Source organism: Thrips palmi, unplaced genomic scaffold (assembly GCF_012932325.1).
Source record: "Thrips palmi isolate BJ-2018 unplaced genomic scaffold, TpBJ-2018v1 HiC_scaffold_15, whole genome shotgun sequence".
Lineage (NCBI taxonomy): Eukaryota > Metazoa > Arthropoda > Insecta > Thysanoptera > Thripidae > Thrips > Thrips palmi.
The window spans coordinates 6,357,230-6,377,805 of NW_023144624.1; the positions used below are offsets into that span (position 1 = coordinate 6,357,230).

Here is a 20,576-nt window from a genome sequence, read left to right on the forward strand (position 1 = left end):
GGAGGCACCACCCGCAACCACACACCGGATGGTCTGGATTGATGGATCAAATACTCCATCGCTCCAGTGCCGAGGCCAACCCGCCGAAGCGGATTGCTTTTTAGACACCCACAGCGGAGTGGCCAGGTGAATGTGACTCTGACCACTACGCTATCACGCTTGTACGTCTGGCAGCGTGTTGGACGACGGGTTTGAGTTGCACTGGGAGGAAGGCGGTCGAAAAATGTAATGAAATGATGGGATTCGATCCCCGGACCCCGCCATCGGGATCACACGACTTTACGCTCTCGGCCACCACGGCCCATGATGAGGGGACCGGCGTGAGGTGGGTTCTTGACGCAACAGGACTCGACCGACCCGGTCAAAATTTCGCAAGAAGTTGGGGGAGTCGAACCGCCGATCCTAGCACTGAGAACCGACGCCTCTACTCCCTGGACCACCACGTCCCATGCACGGAGCGGGGTCACGTTCACGGGTTTCAACCGCACTGGGTGAGGCAGTAAAATTAAATGGAAATATTTGTTAGGAGTCGAACCTCCGGCATGTGGGTCTGTTGCACACGGCTCCGCTCGGATGGCCTCGAACCACCACCCTCAGGATAGTAAGTCGAAAAAACGTATGTGACGCCGGTATTCGAACGCCCGCCTGCGGTAATTCGATCCCACGTCTCTAACCTCTCGGCTATCACAGCAGTTGTGAAACGCGATGGATCATCTGCTTTCATTAACGTTCCCTGAATGAGATTTTTTTTCTCACATACCACTGCCGTTCGAACCCGTTACCTCACTCGGCCCAATCCATGGGCCGTGGTGGCCGAGCGCGGGAAGGCGTCTGTCTTCGACCCTCGGGTCGGGCGATCGAATCCCGGCTTACACATTTTGGCGGTCTCTGCCATGGTGGTTCAAACCCGTGGCTTCAAGGGTCCCGTTCCGGTGACCGTCTCACATGAGTCGTGGTGGCTGAGAGCGTAGAGGCGTTGGGTCTCGAGTGCAGGGTCCGGGGTTCAACACCCGGTCGGTGCCAACTGTTTTTACCAAGTTTGCATCGCTGGAAGGCGGTTCAAGTATACAAAATCGGCCGACCGCCGGTGTGCCTCTCATAGCCCAGTGGTTCCGCTGCTGGGCAGGGTGACGCAGACTCCTGAGTACCAGTAGCATGGCCCCTGAGTGGGAAGGGGGCCGGGGATCGAAACCCAACTACTGAGAAAGGTGGCAGCCTGGCCTACTATGAGAGGACTCCTCCACATCACAGATGACGTGACCAATGACGGGGCCACTGCGGTTTAACTCTGAGGTTGCTCCTGTGATGAGATGGGGGAACTGTCTGGTGGGCACCACCCCCGCAGGGAAGAGGGCCGGTTCGCCGGGGTGCCCTCTTTCGCTGAAATTTTCTTTGCCGTGTTGACTTTATTTCTGTGGCTCTGAATACATTTCTGGGTTAAAATGTGTTTGTAATGCATTTCGAAACTGGTGCATCGTGCTGCTCTTTGACAAACGGCGGCTCTCTTCTGCTGCAGGAGAGATGCTGGGCGGCCACGTGCGCGCCGTGTTCACGCTCATCACCTTCATCTTCGTGACGTGCGTGGCCTACACCGTGACGAGCTTCCAGGAAGTGCCTCTCGATGTCCTGGAACGGGAGCGGCGGCCCAGCATCGCGGCCTTGGTGCGTCGGCACATCTTTTTTTGTTGTTTGTTCTTCGTCATTGTTTTGGGGCTCCTGTCCGTGGCTTTGTAACCCACTGAAGTTGGTCGCTCACGTGTTTCTTCGACTTCCAGAACCAGTGCGCGCCGCTGCTGCAGAGGGGTGACGCCGGCGCGGGGCCGCGCTACGGCAAGATGGACGAGGAGGCCGACGGCGAGCCGCTGGGCTCGGGCGGCGCGCCGGACTCGTACGGCGCCACCAGCGCGTGGGACACCGGCGGCCGGGCCAGCCGGGCACGCAGGCAAGTCATGGCGCCAATGCCGCCCCGCGGCGCTCGGCTGCGCGAATTCAGTACAGATTGCCTACCCCGCTCTCTACAGGCGAGCACATAGCGCCTGTGGGGTAGGCAATCCCGCGGCACTCGGCTGCGTGGAATCACTGCAGATTGCCTACCCCGCTCTTCGCAGGCGGACACGTAGCGCCTGTGGGGTAGGCAATCCCGCGGCACTCCGCTGCGCGGAATCACTGCAGATTGCCTACCCCGCACTTCACAGGCGCTGTGGTGGAAACGCTATCCATGAAGCTGTCTTGCAACGCAGTGCTTTCTGGCGCAGGGGTCCTCTCGGCCCGACTACCTGCCCGTGTACGGCGGCGACCAGGCCCCGGGCAGCAGAGGGCAGCCGTGGGACCCGGTGATCAACGGCTCGGCAGCCGGGGTGGCGGAGACGTCCTTCGACGCCGACCTGGTGCGTGCTGCCGATGCAGCTTCGAACTGACCTGCTGCAATGGCTGTCTCTGACGCGAGGCGTATCTCCCACAGGAGGCGTCACTACCCCCCGCTGCGGCGCGGGCGGCCCAGCGGCCCGCCGCCCCTGCCGAAGACGGGGAGCCGGCAACGCTGTCGCAGTACTTGATGTCCATCGTGTACATGCCGCACTCGGTGCGCATGGTGTGTCTCACCAACCTGTTCTGCTGGAGCGCGCACGTGTGCTACTCGCTGTACTTCACGGACTTCGTCGGCGAGGCGGTGTTCGGCGGCGAGCCCCAGGCGCCGGACGGCTCCGAGTCCAAGGAGCTGTACGAGGCGGGCGTGCGCTTCGGCTGCTGGGGCATGTCCATGTACTCGCTGTCGTGCGCCTGCTACTCCCTCGTCATCGAGCGGCTGATCCGCCGCTTCGGGTGAGTCCCTTCTCCGCCGAGACAAGCACCCCGACCACCGCCAAAGTCGGTCTCAACTTGGCATCCCTCTTGTTCTAGTGCGCGGCGCGTGTACGTCGGCGGCCTGCTCTTCTACTCCGTGGGCATGTTCCTGATGGCGCTGACGCAGCACCCGGTCGGCGTCATCCTGTTCTCGTGGACGGCGGGGGTCATGTACTCCACGCTGTTCACCATGCCGTACCTGCTCATCGCGCACTACCACGCCTGCGGCACGGTGAGGCACCACCGCCATTTTTTGACCTTATCAAACTGTTCGCATTTAAGCATTGTTGGTGTATGACGTGAATTACCAAGTCCAAACGACCCAGACCTTGAGCGGCTGGCCCACAATTTGGCTGGACCGTCGCCATTTCGTGTCGGCGCCGCGACACGCGTTGACTGGCGTTGACAGCGGTTCTTTGGTTCCAGTTCGAGGTGAACGCGGTGGGCGCCGCGGTGGAGTGCACGCAGGTGCGCGGCCTGGGCACGGACGTGGCCATCGTCAGCTCCATGGTGTTCCTGGCGCAGTTCGTGCTCTCGGTGTGCATGGGCACGCTCATCAGCATCGTGGGCTCCACCGTGACCGTGGTCGCCGTCGCGTCCTCGCTCGCCTTCTGCGGCGCCATCGCCGCCACCCGCGTCATGTACCTCGACCTCTGAGACTCTGCGTGCCTCGCCGCCGCGGGTTCGATCCCCGGCGACCACGTCCTTTTTGTCTTCGTGCTGAGCCTTCGTGGCGGCTTCGGCCAGAACTTCCGTTTCCTCGATATTTACACCCGTTGGTACCGTCTTGGGCCAGTCGAGCCCCAGCCATGTCGCTTTGAAGTATGTGTAAACCGCCAGCGCGCAAACCCAACCTCATTATCATAATCTTTTTAAAAAAGTTAAAAATGACAACTTGCGAACTAGAGTGTTGTCAGCTATTTAGTTAGTCTTTAACTGTAGAATTGTGTAGTTGGACCTGTCTAGTCAACTTTAAATGCTGTGTTTGATAATAAAAATGATAGCAGTGATTTTTGCGCGAGAGTGTTTCTGAACGGCGCAACGTTGGTGCGCCTTTCCAGAAAACATTCCCACATATCACTGCCATTTCAACAATGTAATCTAGGAATATCATACGTGTCTATAGTGTAGGCCTGTACATAGTCTGTATTATAATTCGATGTCTGAAGCGTAGATACGTTCGACCGTGGAGTTTTTGCATTTCTTCCTGCTCATCGGGCTGTCCGAGGGGCAAAAGAAAACAGTATCTCAGTTGGCTTTCTGTTTTATTAGCTATATACATTGTTACCAGAGTGAAATAAAACGAAGATTTAGTGTTTTATCACTGGATGTGTTCAGATATACAAAATATACAAAATGTACAAAATTTAAATCAAGTCTCTAGTTTGAAACCACAAATTTATACGCACACTATTTACAAAAAAGAAAGAGAGAAGGATGTAAGGCACAAAGTTAAACCTGAAAACAGTCCTGAATCTAGTAACGAAAGATGATGAGGCGCACGGGTCGTTAAGAAGGAGACCGATGTTATATGAATTGTGCACAACAAAAACGTAATACATAAGAACAATACATAAGTAGTGTGGCAAGCTGATCTCACTGAATTGAATGTACGGCGGAGTCGGGAACGGGGCTACATCACATTATCTTTAACCTACTATCACATTATGCATCCTATGGAAACAGACTCTGAGTTGCCAGCAGAATTTGGTGCTGCTGACAGAGGCACACGTCCTCGTCGTCCCCGTCCACGGCCTTTCCCAAAGAACAGGCCGGGAGGGAACGCGGCGCGAGGACGTCGCTAAGTGCCACTGCCTCGTCCTCCTGAGCGGAGAGCGGCGTCACTGCAAGCGACACTTTGACCCCATTTTTGTGTTTGTTCTTTCCGCTAACGAAAGTCTGCCTGCCTGGACGGAGGAATCAACGCGCCAACCCTTCTCAGGAACAGAGTGATCTCACACTCCATCCGAATCCATCGATTAAGACTTAACAAAAAGTATCACAGCGCTGAGTCGGCACGTGGTTCAGGGACGAACCTGTCGGCATCTCACCACCGCCTAACACTGTGGTCACGGTGGAGTGCATTTGGAAAAGTTGAAACACGGCGCAACCCTCGCGCGGGTCATCACAAGACGAACCACCGAACTAAACCGCTTCCGCCGGCCTGGACCGAGACCTGGGCGGAGACCTGGGCCGGCTCCAGGTCCGCGGGGAGGTCCTCGGTTACCCGTATGCACGCCAGAGGGCGCGACAGTCGACACGCACAGCCCGCAGCGGGGCGCGGACACGCGGCGTCGGAATCCGACTCGGTACTCGGCGTCCTCGACGGCCTCTTCGACGGCCTCTTCGACGGCCTCTTCGACGGCCTCTTCGACGGCGTCCTTCGACGGCCTCTTCGACGGCGTCCTCGACAGCGTCCTCGTCGGCGGCCTCAGCCAGCGGGAGGGGTGGGCCTACTTGGGCGGCACCTCGAGGGAGGAGGGCAGCGGCGCCAGGTGGTTGGCGTTGAAGGTGTTGTTGTTGCCGCTGTAGCGCTTCTCCCGCCAGGACGCCCGCAGGAACACGTCGCCCGTGGTGAGCAGGCCGCCCTTCTTCTCCTCCTCGAAGCCCATGTTGACGCAGCCCTCGGCGTCCTTGGCGTCCTTGGCGTTGGGCTTCGGCAGCAGGCCCAGCCGCTCCTTGCGGTGCACCGTGTACATCCACCTGCAAAAGCGAGTCCTTTTTTAAATGCCCAAAGATTCGGGTGAGTGCGTCGGTGCGGCGAGTAGCCGGCCGCGTGTTCCGTACCCGAAGATGACGATGGCCGGCGCCGTGAGCGCGCCGCCCAGCAGGAAGAAGGCGCCGGGGACCGTGGTCATGGTGGCCTGGTACACGGACGAGTACATGGGCCCGTACACGAGCGGCATCAGGGCCTCGCACACGCCCACCAGCGAGTTCACTTTGCCTGCAAGCAGAGAGGAGGCCATGACCGTCACTGCCGCTGCGGGCGGGGACTCGATCCCAACTCCAGGGCGCCACTTACCCAGTTCATCCGGGGGAACGAGTTTGGACGCGATGGACCTCATGGCGATGAAGGATGTGCCGTTGACCATGTCCACGAGGGGCGCTGCGGGGAGGGGGAAGATGCGGTAACCAAACGCTCGAGCGGCGGCGCGGCGGCCGTGAAGAGACTCACTCTTATTTTACACCGTACTCACCGAGGTAGATCATCCACGTGGTGGTGGCGAAGGCGTAGAGGAAGCCGCTCAGGATCTTGGACATGCACGACATGATGCCGATGATGGCGTCGTCCACGCCCAGGAGGTGGCTGAACACGCCCACCGAGATGATGGTCCCTGCAACACACAGCGCGACAAGACGCGTCATTCCCAGTCCCGTGTTTGCTTTCGGCCACTTTCGGCACAGTCGGATAAGTCGGGCCGGCCGATCGCAGTAACTCCTCCTTTGTCCGTCCAACCCGAGGGAGAGGGCGAGAGAGGAAGAGAGAGGGACCCGAAACGGCAGTAAACTCCTGGGCACCATTTATGCAAATTCGCGCCCGGGCGTCCCGAGCGAAAGAGACAGACACAGAGAGAGACAGAGCGAGCTTTCATTTCTTTTCACGGGCCGTTGACACCCGAGACACCCCCGGCTGGCATCGTAAACCCGTTCGCGTACTGAGTACTCACCGATGAGGTTGGTGACCATGCCGTAGGTGGAGAAGATGCTGAAGTCCACCTCGTTCCAGTTGAATCTCAGTCTCGTAAACAGGTACATAACGGTCATCTCGCCTGCGAACAGTGGAACAAGATTCGCCTCGTCAGGCCCATTTTCCACGGCGAACGGATTGGAACCCCCATAGCGCACAGTGTGTGAGAGAGAGGGAGAAGGCTCCGCGGCCTTGGCGCATTTGTCTGCGGCGCCGCGGCGCGGGCCAGCGCCAGCCATGTGGGAACGCACGGAAAAGATGCGGCGCGGGGCGGCAGCGGGAAAAGACCTGAGTGATGATTCGGGAGGGGAGGGAGGGGGGAGGCGCGGATGTGACGCGGTGAGGCCCGGCGCGGCGGAGCGCGGCGCGGTGCGGCGTGGGTCTCAAGGGCACAGCCGGGCCATCCCAGCACGGCCCTCCCTCTCCGCCCGTCCAGGCCAAAGTGTCCTCAGTGCCGCCACCACTCTCCCCTTCCGCCAAAGGCGGCCAAAGGCACCAGGCCGTGCCACTGCTTCGCCTTGCCGCCGCTGGCCGCGCCGCCGGCCGCCCGTTCCACACACTTCGTCGTGGTGCTCCAGTCCTCTGCCCCGGGCCACTATGCGCTAAGCGCGGAGGCCGGATAAAATCGAGAGTCTCTCTCTCTCTCTCGGTGCTCCAGTCCCCCAGCCCGGCCTAGCGTCGCGTCCGCGTCGTCCACGTGACACGCCGAGCCCCTCCCCGTCGGCGGACTGGCGGACTGCACAGCCATTCCGAACAGTGCTTTTGCCGCTCTATCGCACTTATGGCGTGTCTCGTAAAGGGAGAGAGAGAGACAGAGCGACGATGCACTGCTTGGAAACGCTCTGCTGGCGGACGCGGGGGCGCGGGACTAAGCCCTTCCCGTTCCGGCGGCCGGTGGCGGCCGGTGCAGCCCAGAGCACAGCAGCGTAGCCGGCAGCGTGGCCGCCGCCCCCTCCAGCTGGCTTACGGACCACCCCCGCCCCCGGACGGCCCTCCACCTCGAGGCGTCGCGTCGCGTCGCCGTGCCCGGCGTGTTGACCGCACTCTAGGATAGATCCATCTAGTGCCCGTGGCGTGAGCCTCGTTTGTCGCTCGCCGAGCTGCACTACCAAAAACAGGGGCGCTCTCGCTCGAAAGCGCGTCGAAACATTGTATACACTGGAAGACACCTCGGCTGGGCTGTGTCCGAAACCGAGGCCGCGACTCACCGTGCATGGGGCCGATGACAACCATGACGACGATCATGAGCAGGATGACGCGCTGCTTGCGCATGTTCTCGCCTTCCTTGAAGGCGACGCGGAACGTCTCCTGGATGTGCTTCATGTCGAAGAAGTCCTTGAGGAAGTCGACGAGCCTCCTGTAGAGGGACGGCCGGTCCCCGGACAGGGCCTCCTTCTCCGCGGCCTCCTTGGACTTCTTCCGCGGCTCCTCCTTGATCATGAAGAAGCCGTACCAGAAGCTGAAGAGGTACATGACGGCGGACACGGAGAACACGCCGTAGAACCTGCGGGCGTGGAAGGGTCAGTTAGCGCGGCGATCGGAAAGGTGGAGGCCTTTGAGTGGGCGTGGGCCCGGCGCGTACCCGATGCGTTTGTAGAGCACCCCCGACAGCGCCATGCCGATGGGGATGCCCAGCGAGCAGAAGACGTTGACGATGCCGATGCGCAGCGTGCGGGAGTCCTTGTCCGTCACGTCGGCCACGTAGCTGAACACGGCCATGAACATGGTGAACCAGCCGCCCGTCAGCGCGGGGAACACCGACTCCACCAGCTGCAACAACAACAACAAGAGGCAACATCAGCAACGAGCGGGACAGTTGCATTTAAATTCCGCGCCCGCCGTCCAGCCATTCCGCGCGAAGGTTGGTAATACCGTTCTCACCCACAAGGAAGGCGGCGGGCCGCACAATGGCAGTGCAGATAATGATTCGCCGTGCCGCTGCCTCTGCTGCAACTTGCGCGTTGCGAGTCGTTTGCTGACCGCGAAAATGGCATCGGCGGGGCAAGTCTGACTTTCTAATCCCATCCTATCTGGTCGCACGGAGCCTCGGAGCCGCGGAGGCAGAGGCATCCTCGCCGGTCTGGATGTAATAAAATGCCATCATCGGACGTAACCGCATGCCCGGCGTGACGCCGCGTCGCCGCGGTGGGGCGGCGCGGTGGGGCGGCGCGGCGGTGCATGGCTGCAGCGCGAGGAAGCGAGCGGACGGACAGACGGACAGACGGACGGGCAGGCAGGAAGGCAGAACCCTCAACTAGTGCTGTGTAGTACCCCTGTAGGCCAAGGCTAGCACCGACCGCCCATCGTAATGCCTGGGTACTGCTGCTGCTGCTGCTCGGTAGACCCAATGATAGCGCTACAGAAATTTCGCGCCCCACCAAGACAGACTTCCGTGACCGTGAAAAAAAAAACCGTACTCACCCCTGCTGCTTCCATCGGCAGCTCGTAGAAGAAGTAGGTGCAGACGATGAGGCCGATGCTGGTGAGGAACTCGCCCACGATGGGCATGAGCATGCAGGGCTTGCGGCGACCTTGGCGGTCCGTCCACGCGCCCAGGAACAGGATGAGGAAGGCTGGCACCGAGCTCTGCACGAACGTCTTCCAGCCCGCCATCCCCGCCACCAGCTGCTGCACCTGCGCGACGAGGAGACAGTGTCAAAACTAACTCGGTTTGAACAGTGTGTGCGTTCGTGCGGCGGTCGCCCTACCTCGTTCTCTTGGTGGGTGTAGTTGGCGGTCTCCCGGGCGGCAAGCGCGGTGCACACCTCGTCACTGTAGCCCAGGTTGACCCGGCAGGCCTTCTCCAGGTTGAGGTTCTGCGTGGCCAGAGCGGCGAGCACGGACGGCATGATGTAGCAGGCCAGCATGGGCTCCACGGTGATGTTGTCGCGGACGAAGACCATCTTCTGCCGGAACGACAGCTCCCAGAAGTTGCTGAAGTCGCCGGGCCGGATCTCCGCCTTCTCCTTCACCTTCTTGGCCTCCTCGGCCGCGGCGCCGCTCTTCTCCAGGTTCTTGTTGTTCATGTCCGTGGCGGCGGCCTTGCCTTCCCAGTCGCCGGCCGCCTTGGAGTCCTTGACGCCCTCGATGACGGCGCCCACCGCCATGGTGCTGGTGGTGGCGGCGGCGGTGGTGGCGGCGGTCTTGCCGGTGGCGCGCTCCGGCAGGGCAAGGGGGCTCCTCTACCCAAGGACGGTGGCCATGGTGTCCCTGCGGATGGAAGAAGCCGCTCGTTAAGTGGAAACCGGAAAGCAGTCCTGGCGTCGGTCCCCCTGGTCCAAGTCCTTGTTCTGACCCCTGGTCGGCCGGTCCGGCATTTGGCGAGGCAGACGACTGCAGTGCCGTGCAGGCCAGGCCGTGCAGGCCTTGCAGGCCTTGCCCCAAACGAGGACCGCACGGTAACGACGCCGTGCTCATCTCGGGTAATCACGCCGACTTGTCACTCACGATAAATTCGAGCCGCGCGCCGCACGCCATGCCCGAAAGGCGGCTGCCCTGCCCGCCTTGTTGGCGAAAACGGCGCGATTTTCAATCTATGCGGCGGCAGCCGTTTAATGTAACGGGTCCACGGGGTCGAGCCCGCCGTCGCGCCGCCAGGACGCAAGGCCAAAGTTCGGTGGCACTTCGTCGAGGCGGAGTGCGAAGCAGAGCGTCACCAAGTACAGCCGTCGGAGCCGCGCGGAGCCACGTGGGACGTGTAGGTGGTGCGGGCCCGCGACGCCGCGCCCTGCCCTGGCCCTGCCAGGCCCTGCCCAAGCGGACCATTGTGATGTAATTTGTTGGCGTCGCGACGACGCTCTGCCGCCACGTAACCCGGCCACGCGGCCACGCGGCCCCGGGGCCACGCCCCCTCCTCTCTTCGAATGCACCGCGCCCTCGCCCTCGGCGGGACTCGAACCGGCAACCGGCCCACGGCCCCACGGGGCGCCGCGTCCTTGCAGGCGTCCCCAGTCCCCCCGAGACCTTGATACGCCCCAAACACCAACACCGCGGCGCCACAAAGGAGTTTGCTTCCCGAACGACGCCACGCCGAGCCCGGCTGTGCCTCGTCGCGCTGTCTCTCTCGCACCCACACTGGTGGGTGCGATGGGGGCAGAGCGACAAGGCACTGGTTCGGAATCGGCCCGTGGTTCCATTGCCGGGCTATGCACACTCCGCGCAAGGCGCCGCAAAGCGCAAAGCGGCGCGGTGCTGTTTGTTCTCCGCGGCCGAGGCGGTCAAGGCGGCCAAGGCTGCCACGGAGGAGGCTCGCCGGCCGCCCGCTATTTTCTCCCGTCGCAGCGCGTCGTGGCGTCAGCGCGTCATCGCGATGCGGAGAGTGGCATCGCACTTTCCCGATCAAGGGGCGCTCCGTCCATCCCCTCCCCCTCCCCCTCCGCCACGCCCAGCCGCCCCGCCCCGGACCAGGCTAACCCTTTATTACGGGAAAAGCTCCCCGTTCGGCCGTCCGGCCGTCCGGTGGCATTGACGAGAAAGTACCCCGGCCCGCGCGCCTACAAGACCACCGTCATCGCCGCGCTCCCGGTGCAACGACGTGCACGCCGTGCCGAGCCCCCCCCCCCCCCCCCGGCCCTTCGCTGCATGTGTGTTCGTCACCGTCGTCGTCGCGCAGGCCGGCCATACCGTAACATGAATGCTCCAGACAACGGCCAGACGTGCTGGCAAGGCGACACCGCCGCGTCGCACCGGAGCGGGGCGAGGCGGGGCGGGGCGGGGCGCGGCGGGGCGCGGTGGCCCAATACATACTAGGTCGCGACACGCATATTGGAGGCACCCCGAGCTGCACGCGGGCGGCGAGGTCCCGGACACGCCTGTCGGTGGCGGTTTGAGCCCCGACAGTGCAGGGGCGTAGCAGGGCGTAGCTGGGCGCAGTGAAAGCCGAGGGACGTTGTCGTCGCGAACTGGCGACGGCACCCCGGCCGGCCAGAGCACCAGGGCCTGCACCAAGGCCTAGGGCCTGCACCAGGGCAGCCGGCCCGGGGAAGGGAAGGGGGCTTGGAAGGCATTCTCTGGAGGGGCCACGCAGTGCACGTCGGAAGACTGGCGGTCCGCCGCCGCTTGCCACCTCACTGCCGCGTCGCCCGCCCCGGCCCCCTCTCACCTTCCCCGCCACTCGGCCATGCTGCTCACGGAGACCGTGGATGCCACCTCGTGTGTGTGTGTTGCTTCCAAGGCAAATCTCTCTTTGTCTGGCTCGGATTAACGCCTGCCCGGCTGGGCCTCCTAGTAGACACCGTTAAAGGCCATCGTCCGGCTTGAGTCCGAAATTAAACGACTCAAGCGGCAGAGCGGCAGAGCCAAGCCCGCGACGAGGCAGGGGCAAGGGCTGTCCAGAGGCAGGCCGGCAGGCCCAGGGGGAAAGCCAAGGGGCGGAGCCAGAAGGCACGAGGCAGTGTACCAGTGTACCGCGGCGACGGGGCGACAGTGTGCGAGTCCACGTGTCTTTGTGGCCCACGACCCGCGGCTCGCACGGACTCGAAGTTATTTTCGAGAGAGGGCACGAGCGCATGATAGGCCGTCATTACGGCCATGGGAACGCTGGGGACGCCGCGGTGTCCACTGTCCACCCAGTGGCGCGACGCGGCGCCACGCGGGGACCGAACGAAGAGTCATTCCCAAGAGAAGTCGCAGCAAAGCCGCTCATTTTCGGCCACTTCGGCCATTTCGGCCGCCGGGACACAATAATTGTCGCGAGGACGCGAGGTATTCGGAGCGTGCGACGTCGTCCCGCCGACTCAGTCCGTCGCTCTGTCTCTCTCGCACTCGTGGGGCGTCCCTTAGGGGTGGGAGAGAGACAGAGCGATCCTGTGGAATCGGGCGACTGTCACGCCACCTCTCGCTTTTTTCGCGAATCAAGGACCCTGCTAGCCGTCACTGCACTGCGACGCGAGATTCATGACGGTCGGACTCCCCCCGGGGTGGGGTCCTTGTGGGCCTGCACGGCGGCGGAGGGAAGTCTCGGGGGAAGTCGACGACCGGGTTGCGAAAGAGAGATGTAAAAAGCCGATAGGATTTCGAATCGGGAGTCCGTCGCGCGACCTGCGAAAACCAGCCTTCTGTTGTGAGCCTGGCGAAAAGCTTAGGCCCCACACGCGTCACACGCACACACGCACACTCGCACACACGCGCACTCGCACACACGCGCGCCGGGCTTTATGCAAATTTTACGAGTCGGATTTTACCATTACTTTTTTTGACAGGCGGTCAGCGGGCAGGAAACGTGTTTGGCGAAACCTTTTGCGGATCGACAAACCGAAGCGCGGACGCGGTTATCTATGACCGCCCAACCAAGCAAAGTTTGGCGACGGAAAAAATAAAGGTTTGTCGCTGACAAACTTGCGGCGGACGTTTTAGCAAGCTCTGTTTGCGCCGGGGTCGTACGGACTGTATTACGTATTGGGGTATCCCAGAGACACAAAAATATGTCATGGGGAAATTTTAGTTGTCTCTTGTAGTTTTTAAATTTCTTAAAAATCATAAGGAAGTTTACATTAAGCTGCACGATTTGCGTATGAAAAGGATCCTGTTGGCCAGGGTTCCAAGGCTTTCGAGGAGCACAGTGTGCCAGCTCGGCCCGCAGACAGTGCGGGCCTAGTACTTGACATAACTGGCGGCGCCGCGGTTAGCCCCAGGGTCGGCTCCATGCAGTGAAGCTGTCCCACTCCTCGGTAAGACACACGCACACTGCTTCCAAATTGGCGCGCAGTCATCGCGCTGCCTGCACTGTGGGGAGGGCGGCCTTCGCCGTATCGGCAGAGCCGGGCAGAGCGATTCCGCTCCGTCTCTCTCGCTCGCGTACGGAACGTCCCATGAGTGCGAGAGAGACAGAGCGCCACTCCGCGCCCGTTGTTGTACTGGAGGCACCTCTCTGGCGCCGCGCTGCGCCGAGCGAGGCACGGGCATGACTTGTGGTAATCCGTTAGCCGTCTGCAAGTCCAGAGTGGACGCGTCAATGACGCAGCCCGACGGAAATGTTGTCGTTGTTGTTGCCGAGTTAGAGAGCCCGTGTTAATGCCACGCACCGAGAGTCACAAAGTAACAAAACGAAAATCGCGGCGCGGCTGTAAAATCAAGTACACGGCGGTGTAAGCGTCCCTCTGGGAATGCGACGGAATGCCAAATTTCTCGCGGGACATCGCTGAAGTCAAAACCACAGAAATTATGGAATCCCGCCCGACAGGGGAATTACCGCGCGAGGTGATGCTCGCTCTAATGGCCGACTCGCCAAATGGGACGCACGGGCGGCACGGGCCGCGAGAAGGATTGCCATTTGGGCCCCAGTCTCCAGGAGCGCGTGCCGCGGGCCGCTGGCTGCCGAATCGGCGGAACAGGAAACTGGCAACCACCGTTTCGGTGCGCTATGCCGGCCACGCGCGGGCCTGCTGGCCGCTGCTATGGAGAGAGAGAGAGAGGGTCAGACTGGGTCATGACTGCGGGGCTGCGGGGCTGCGGGGTCACGCGGTGTCTCCAGCCAGGGTCAGCGAGTGGTGGCCATCGGTCCGCGACGGCCGGCCGGACACCGGAGGGACGGCCGGACAGGCGAACGGGTGCCGACGGGTAGGTGCCCGCGCCGCGCCCGCCCCGCGGCTGGCTCCTCTCTGGCGCGGTGCGGCATGTCGGCCTTCGATCACCGGCGTGGCGTGCACGGCGTGCACCGTGCCACTGCCACGCGGACACACAACTGGGTCGCGCCCTTGCCCTTCTGCCTGCTTTTGCCGGCCGGCCGGGGCAACGAACGCCACGGACGCGCTGGCCGGCCGCGGCGGCCTGCCTCAGGCCTGCCTGTCCACTGGTGGGAGGGCCGCCCTGCTGGGGTGGTCGTCGTCGGCGTCGGCTCCCGCTGCAGCCCGTGCCGGCCGCGGTGCTGGCCGCGTGCTGGCAGGCAGGGCCGCTTCCTGTTACGTGGGCCCCGTAACGCACCGCCAAGGTCGCCTCGCCGGGCGGCCCGGGCCTAGCTCGCCTGGCTGTGGTTTGCCTGCCCAGGCCCTTCCAGCCGGGATGGCCCTTGTAAGGGCCTAGGCCGGCCTGGGCTGCTGAGGACAGCGACAGGACCACCGGCCGCAGACTTTCCCGAGTCCTTGGTCCTAGGGCAGCGCGCTCGTCCTCGCCGTCCTCGCCGTCCTCGCCTCACCGCGGACTGGGCTTTCCCTTCACGCGCTCGGGATCCCCGCCTCGTTTCCCGTCGACGTCGACCACCCTGACAACGCACACCACCCCGGCCGGCGATGCCGCCGCCGTACCGGAGCGACTACACGGCGAGCCCCCGGTCGCGCCGCTTGGCCGCGTCGCCGCGTCGCCGCGCGCACTGACCTACATTTGGCGGAGCCGCGCGGCTAGTAATGTTGACGTATGCAAATAAATGCCGACATCGGCGGGTGAGGGTCGACGGCGTGGTCGCGGCGGCGCGGCAGCAACAACAACATGGGCCGCGACCGGGGCGGCGCCGGTGACAGCAACAACAACAACAGGCTGCACGTCGTTGAGGTGATCGCGACAGTTATAGTGTCGTCTGCTTTCGCTTTCATCTGTTTTTGTCGCGACGCGATGCAGCGGCGGGACTGCAGGACTGTGGCGGGAGCAGCCGCACCGCCTCGTATCGCACCAGACAAGTCAGTCGCCTCGTCAGTCGCCCTGGCCGCCTGGACGAACAGCCGTTGGAAAGTTCGTTGGAAAGAGCTTCACTCGCACCGGTGGCCCTCACGGCCCTCGCGGCCACGACGCGGTGCAGCGGACTGACGTCCAGGAGCAATTACATCACGGTTACGCCGCGCGGGCTGTAGCGGCAGTGGCGGTGCAGCGCGGGCAGTTGTGCGTGTGTGTGCGTGCGTGTGTGTGCGTATGTATGCAAGTGCAGTAGACCAAGGGAAGGGGCACTACTGCTACACCACAAAAAAATTCCAATGCTAACGCATTGCACGGTTACCAAAAATGTTTCTCAAAATTGGTGTTGCCTCGGTTCATCCATGGGAACACATGAAATTGCTTCTGAAGGCGAATGACGCTGTGACGTCCGGGCGGTCCGTGGTCCGTGCCGTGCACACCAGCAGGGCTGCTAATTGTTCCTCGCCTGCTACTTAAGACGCCCGAAGAGTGGCCACACAATACACGGTGACCGCGAAAAAATGGCAAGCACTTCCTCCAAAAACAGGTTCGCGATTCACACAAATGTGTCTGTTTCAAGTGGGCAAATGGCTTAAGATTTCGGGAGAACGCGGTGGGGGAAATCCAGTTTTCATCAGTTTAAGGTATTTGGAGGCACATGACGTTGCAGCAAATTGAAACAAAACTTGTCACTCGGTTATCCCCAGGAGAGCAACATGAGACTTCCTAAACTTCCCTATGTAGCCACAGGCCGCAAAGATGAAATTTAACGCTTCCCACAAACACAAACAATCATATTTTTTGCGCGCTCGAAAAAGGGACCATCAAACTCAGAGAACGCTTTTCAAAAATTTTCAGTCTTGTTTCAATTTGTCTTTGACAGCGACTCACCTTGAACGCCGCCCTTGCACTAAGTCCCTCGCCGGTCCACTGGTAGTCGCCCCGCGCTGTCGCCTTAAGTACGGCCGCCGAGTAAGTCCACCAAGTACACCAAGTACTGCAGCAAAAGGCTGGAGTCGGCCTGCACTCCGCGTTGCACGTTGCACTGTAACTCGCGCCGCCCTGCAGCCCTGCGTAGCCCTGCGTAGCCCTGCCCTGCCGGCTCACGACGCGGCCATAACAAAACTGACGTCGTTCGGCGCGGCGGGCTCAGCCGGCTGACTCCGTGAGAGGGGCGTGGTGGGGCGCGGGGGGCGGGGCGGGGCGGGGCGCGGCGCGGCGGGGAGCGGGAGGGGGCAGGGCGGCCGCCGGCCGCTGTTCGCGACCAGTTCGCCGGGCCGCGGCCCGCGGGGCGACCATACACGCGAGCCCATCGCGGATCGCGCGACGCGGACCTGGAAGGGGAGGGGGGGGAGGGGGGAGGAGGCACCCGCCCCCGTGGTGTGCACTATGGGACTTGGACGCGGTTCGTTGAAGACGTTTAGCGGAGTTGATCAAATTCGTTTTGTCCGATGAGCCGACGCCAGGGCGCCCAGGGCGACAGCATGACTGTCAGAATAGACGGACTGTGACAACAACAGGATTGAGGCAACGCTAACGTCTGAAATGTTGTCAAGTTTTCAGTACAGTACTAATGCGCTCGTTAGCCTGCACGATCGAATACGCCTATCTAGACCCAAAACTATCCCAACGCGGCTTATAGAAGTTCATAAATGTGATAATTTTTCCGAGTCAATCAGGGGCCGGGAATCCCTGGGCAGCACGGCGGAGGGTGTGGGTTTCCCTTGCGTCACGGCACGGCACTGCACACTGCACGTGCCCTAAGGGCCGAGACAGGACGTCGGGCGCCACGCTGTCTCGCTGGCGCGTGGTCGTGGTCCTGGCCCGCGCTCCTTGAACTTGGCACGGCCGGCACCGCCCCGCCCCGCCCCGCCCCGCCGTGCCCTACTTGGGGCTCGCACTTTCTCGCCGGTACTGCCCCTCATCTCAATCACCGGGACACGAGGAAGATTTGGCAAGCCTGTTCCGCCGGCGCAAGTGCAGGGAGAAAGTAGTAGGGAAATATTCCCTCCCACGATGCGCGCGCAAGCGTCCAAAGGGTTGCCAACCTCGGGCAACTTCCAGAAACCCCCTGATGGCGGCCGGGGAGGCTTGGGGTGCTGGAGGCACCAGCCTCTGCCTGCGACGCCGGCGACTTTGTAGTGTAGCTCACAGGCTTGGCCAAAGAGAGCCCTGGCCGGCCTGCTCGCGTGCCGCGGGTGGACGTCAAGCTCATTACTCCAATTATCGCCGTTTGGCGGCGCGGTACTTTCTGATTATCGCCGCCGTGAGGTTTTTTCTTCGCCCACCGGGTGAGGAGCACGCCCAGTGACAGTGTGCCTCCAGACTCGCTTTGGAAAACGCCAAAACCGAAAAACGGGGCGGAATCGCCCCCCAAAAAGGGTGGTTTGAACTTAGTTCCTGTTCGCCACTCGCTGGGCTCGGCAGCTCGTCGCTGTTGGACACATTAGCATCTCGGTTGGCGACTCGCCTCCACGCTTGATTGCGATCACACCAGCCTGCCGGGGACTGGGTCCGCGGGACTGGGTCCCCGGGACTCCCCAGCAGGATGCCGTCAGCTCGCGTCAGCTGGCTCCGTGCCGCGCAGACCTGCACAGTGGAAGGAGACGGTCTCCAGGGCGTCGCCGCGGCGCACTGCGCACCCTGCCGCAGCGCAACCCGCATGCTCTGCGATCAATCTCCGAGCCGCTTTTCGGAAGGGGATCAGTTCATCCCTCTGTCTCTGTCGCACTCACGGCGTCCCTTGGAGACGCGAGAGAGACGGAGCGATGGAACGATCCTCGCGAGTCGTCAGGCAGGTGTGGCGGCGCGCGGTGACAGCATGACAGCCGCCGACGACTCCGTCTGTCCGTCCGTGGCTGCCCGCGCCGCGCGCTGCGGGTGTTTATGGTTGTGTGAAGTATTCCTCGTTTACCGCTTGAGCGGAAGGCCGCGTCAAACGTTTCAGCACTGTGTCCGCGCTATAAAAAGTGAAAACTGAAATAAATTCACTCTAAAAAAATGCAGCTTTGCAAAACGGACCGCGACATAAAACCTTTGATGATTTCGACTTCCGTTCCTTTTTCTACAATCCTAGTGACCCAGAGGCCCCCCCTGTGAAACTCGTTCCAGTTCCAAGTTCCAGTGTAGTCGTGTGATGCAGAGCCCCCCTCCCCCTTTCCCCGCCAATCCGTGGCGCCGCTTGTCAGGACGAGGCGAATCCGGCAATTTCGGTCATTATGCAAGGTCTCTTGTTCGAATCACGCGCCGGTCCGCGAGTCCCTCGCATTCCGCGGACGGACTTGGCGGACTCGGCGGCGCAGTGGGACTCAGCCTGACTGGCCGAACTCACAATTTTAATTACTATCTTTGAATGAGCCCGCATACTACCCCGCATAAGGAAACCAAACGATTATTAACCGAGAAATTTGAAAGGGAAAAGAAAAAATTTGAACTCTACACCCCCTCCCCAGTCTTAATGGGGAGGCCTCCTGCTTTACTTCGGTGTTCGGGATGGGAACCGGTGCTATCAGGTACCTGGGGTTAATCCCGTCAGCGACTCTAAGCGTTCGCCGGGGGACCCAGTAGGACCCCAAAGCTCAGGCAGCTGGGTGAGAGCACCCAGTACGAAGCTCTTTGAGGGGCGGGACGTAGAGTGAGACGACAGAGAGACAGAGAGAGACTCAGACAGAGAAGAGGTTTGGTGGGAGCTTTTTGTTTTCGTAGGGTTGGTTGTGTACCCCATGGTACCCCCACTGTCCGGCGCTCCCGTACCGAACATACAGCGTTTTAGGCCAGCTTCAAAGGACTTATCATCGCCTCCCCGACGAGTCAAGGAGGCACCACCCGCAACCACACACCGGATGGTCTGGATTGATGGATCAAATACTCCATCGCTCCAGTGCCGAGGCCAACCCGCCGAAGCGGATTGCTTTTTAGACACCCACAGCGGAGTGGCCAGGTGAATGTGACTCTGACCACTACGCTATCACGCTTGTACGTCTGGCAGCGTGTTGGACGACGGGTTTGAGTTGCACTGGGAGGAAGGCGGTCGAAAAATGTAATGAAATGATGGAATTCGATCCCCGGACCCCGCCATCGGGATCACACGACTTTACGCTCTCGGCCACCACGGCCCATGATGAGGGGACCGGCGTGAGGTGGGTTCTTGACGCAACAGGACTCGACCGACCCGGTCAAAATTTCGCAAGAAGTTGGGGGAGTCGAACCGCCGACCCTAGCACTGAGAACCGACGCCTCTACTCCCTGGACCACCACGTCCCATGCACGGAGTGGGCTCACGTTTACGGGTTTGAACCGCACTGGGTGAGGCAGTAAAATTAAATGGAAATATTTGTTAGGAGTCGAACCTCCGGCATGTGGGCCTGTTGCACACGGCTCCGCTCTCATGGCCACGAACCACCACCCTTAGGATAGCAAGTCGAAAAATTTTTTGTGACGCTGGTGTTCGAACGCCGGCCTGCGGTAACTCGACCCCACGTCTCTAACCTCTCGGCTATCACAGCAGTTGTGAAAGGCGATGGATCATCTGCTTTCATTAACGTTCGTTGAATGAGATTTTTTTTCGTTATATAAAGTTTTTCTCTTGGATTTCATTTATAGTCTCAAAACGTGTGCTGTCTGCGGCGTGAGCCTGCTTCGGTGCAGTCACGCTTTGCCTCGAACGAGACGGACGCGGCACGGCGGTGCGCGGTGCGCGCTGCGCGGTGTCACAGGCACGGGACGGCGGCTTGCAGCGAACGCAAAGCGGCCCGACCGGGACGGGAACCGCGGCGACCAGGAAGACGAGGATCCCCGGCCGGAACGGCGACGCTGCGTTTTGCATCCGACTAAAATACGACAACGAAGCGGCCGGGGGACAGACGCACGATCCCGGCGTTATCGTGCCACCAAAAGGGGCGATAAAACTGCCTTGTTTTGTCAGCGCTGAACAGTCTGTTTGCTCGCCGCGGCAGCCAGTTCAGGAACAAGTGTTGTTCCCGCGGCGGTGCGAGAGCAGCAAAGCGGCCTGGCCTCGCCACCTTCGCGGTGTGGTGGGCCATCTTTTCCGTGCTATCCAGCCCGGAAACCCTTCTGGAAAAGGCTCCAGCGACGCGCTAAGTGCTGGCCCAGTCCGCCTCTGTCGGGTGCCGCTCGAAAATAATTTGCTGGCCGGCCAGTCCGCACAGTCGTACAGCACCCCGTCTTGCAGTTGGTACCGGAAGCATGTAGATTGATGGGTGGGTGATGGGAACGCAAATGAAAAAAAAATAATAATAAAAAAATCAGTGATTACTGTTAGGCGAAGGTTGCCGGTAAACAGCGACGAAATTTCTGATACGGCTTGCAGCTCAAATCTAAACTTCCAAAAAGGCCGTTGAAAAAAAAAGCAGCAACTGCCGATGGTAATCACCGCTCCGTAGCGCCAGGCCGCGCGCTTGGCAACACTTTAAAACCAACTCCGGTC

At 61.2% G+C, this 20,576-nt stretch overlaps 2 protein-coding genes across 2 annotated transcripts in view; one reads left to right on the plus strand and one right to left on the minus strand.

The window, feature by feature from the left end:
* LOC117641131 (proton-associated sugar transporter A) overlaps positions 1 to 4,162 on the plus strand; it is a 12,488-nt gene extending 8,326 nt beyond the window's left edge. Inside the window, exons 6-11 of the mRNA XM_034378248.1 lie at positions 1,517 to 1,662; positions 1,776 to 1,847; positions 2,256 to 2,387; positions 2,462 to 2,820; positions 2,899 to 3,073; positions 3,268 to 4,162. Coding sequence (XP_034234139.1) covers positions 1,517 to 1,662; positions 1,776 to 1,847; positions 2,256 to 2,387; positions 2,462 to 2,820; positions 2,899 to 3,073; positions 3,268 to 3,498 — 1,115 coding nt within the window. The 3' untranslated portion in view covers positions 3,499 to 4,162. The remainder of the gene's footprint in view (positions 1 to 1,516; positions 1,663 to 1,775; positions 1,848 to 2,255; positions 2,388 to 2,461; positions 2,821 to 2,898; positions 3,074 to 3,267) is intronic.
* On the minus strand, positions 4,090 to 16,244 carry LOC117641072 (proton-coupled folate transporter-like). The gene is made up of 10 exons (XM_034378177.1): positions 16,022 to 16,244; positions 9,238 to 9,739; positions 8,951 to 9,163; positions 8,112 to 8,299; positions 7,738 to 8,033; positions 6,510 to 6,611; positions 6,039 to 6,176; positions 5,864 to 5,947; positions 5,629 to 5,785; positions 4,090 to 5,544 (listed from the first exon to the last, which is right to left on the minus strand). Exons 2-10 carry the CDS (start codon positions 9,634 to 9,636, stop codon positions 5,295 to 5,297), a joined length of 1,827 nt encoding a protein of 608 aa, XP_034234068.1. The 5' UTR covers positions 9,637 to 9,739; positions 16,022 to 16,244; the 3' UTR covers positions 4,090 to 5,294.
* Positions 16,245 to 20,576: the final 4,332 nt, after the last annotated feature.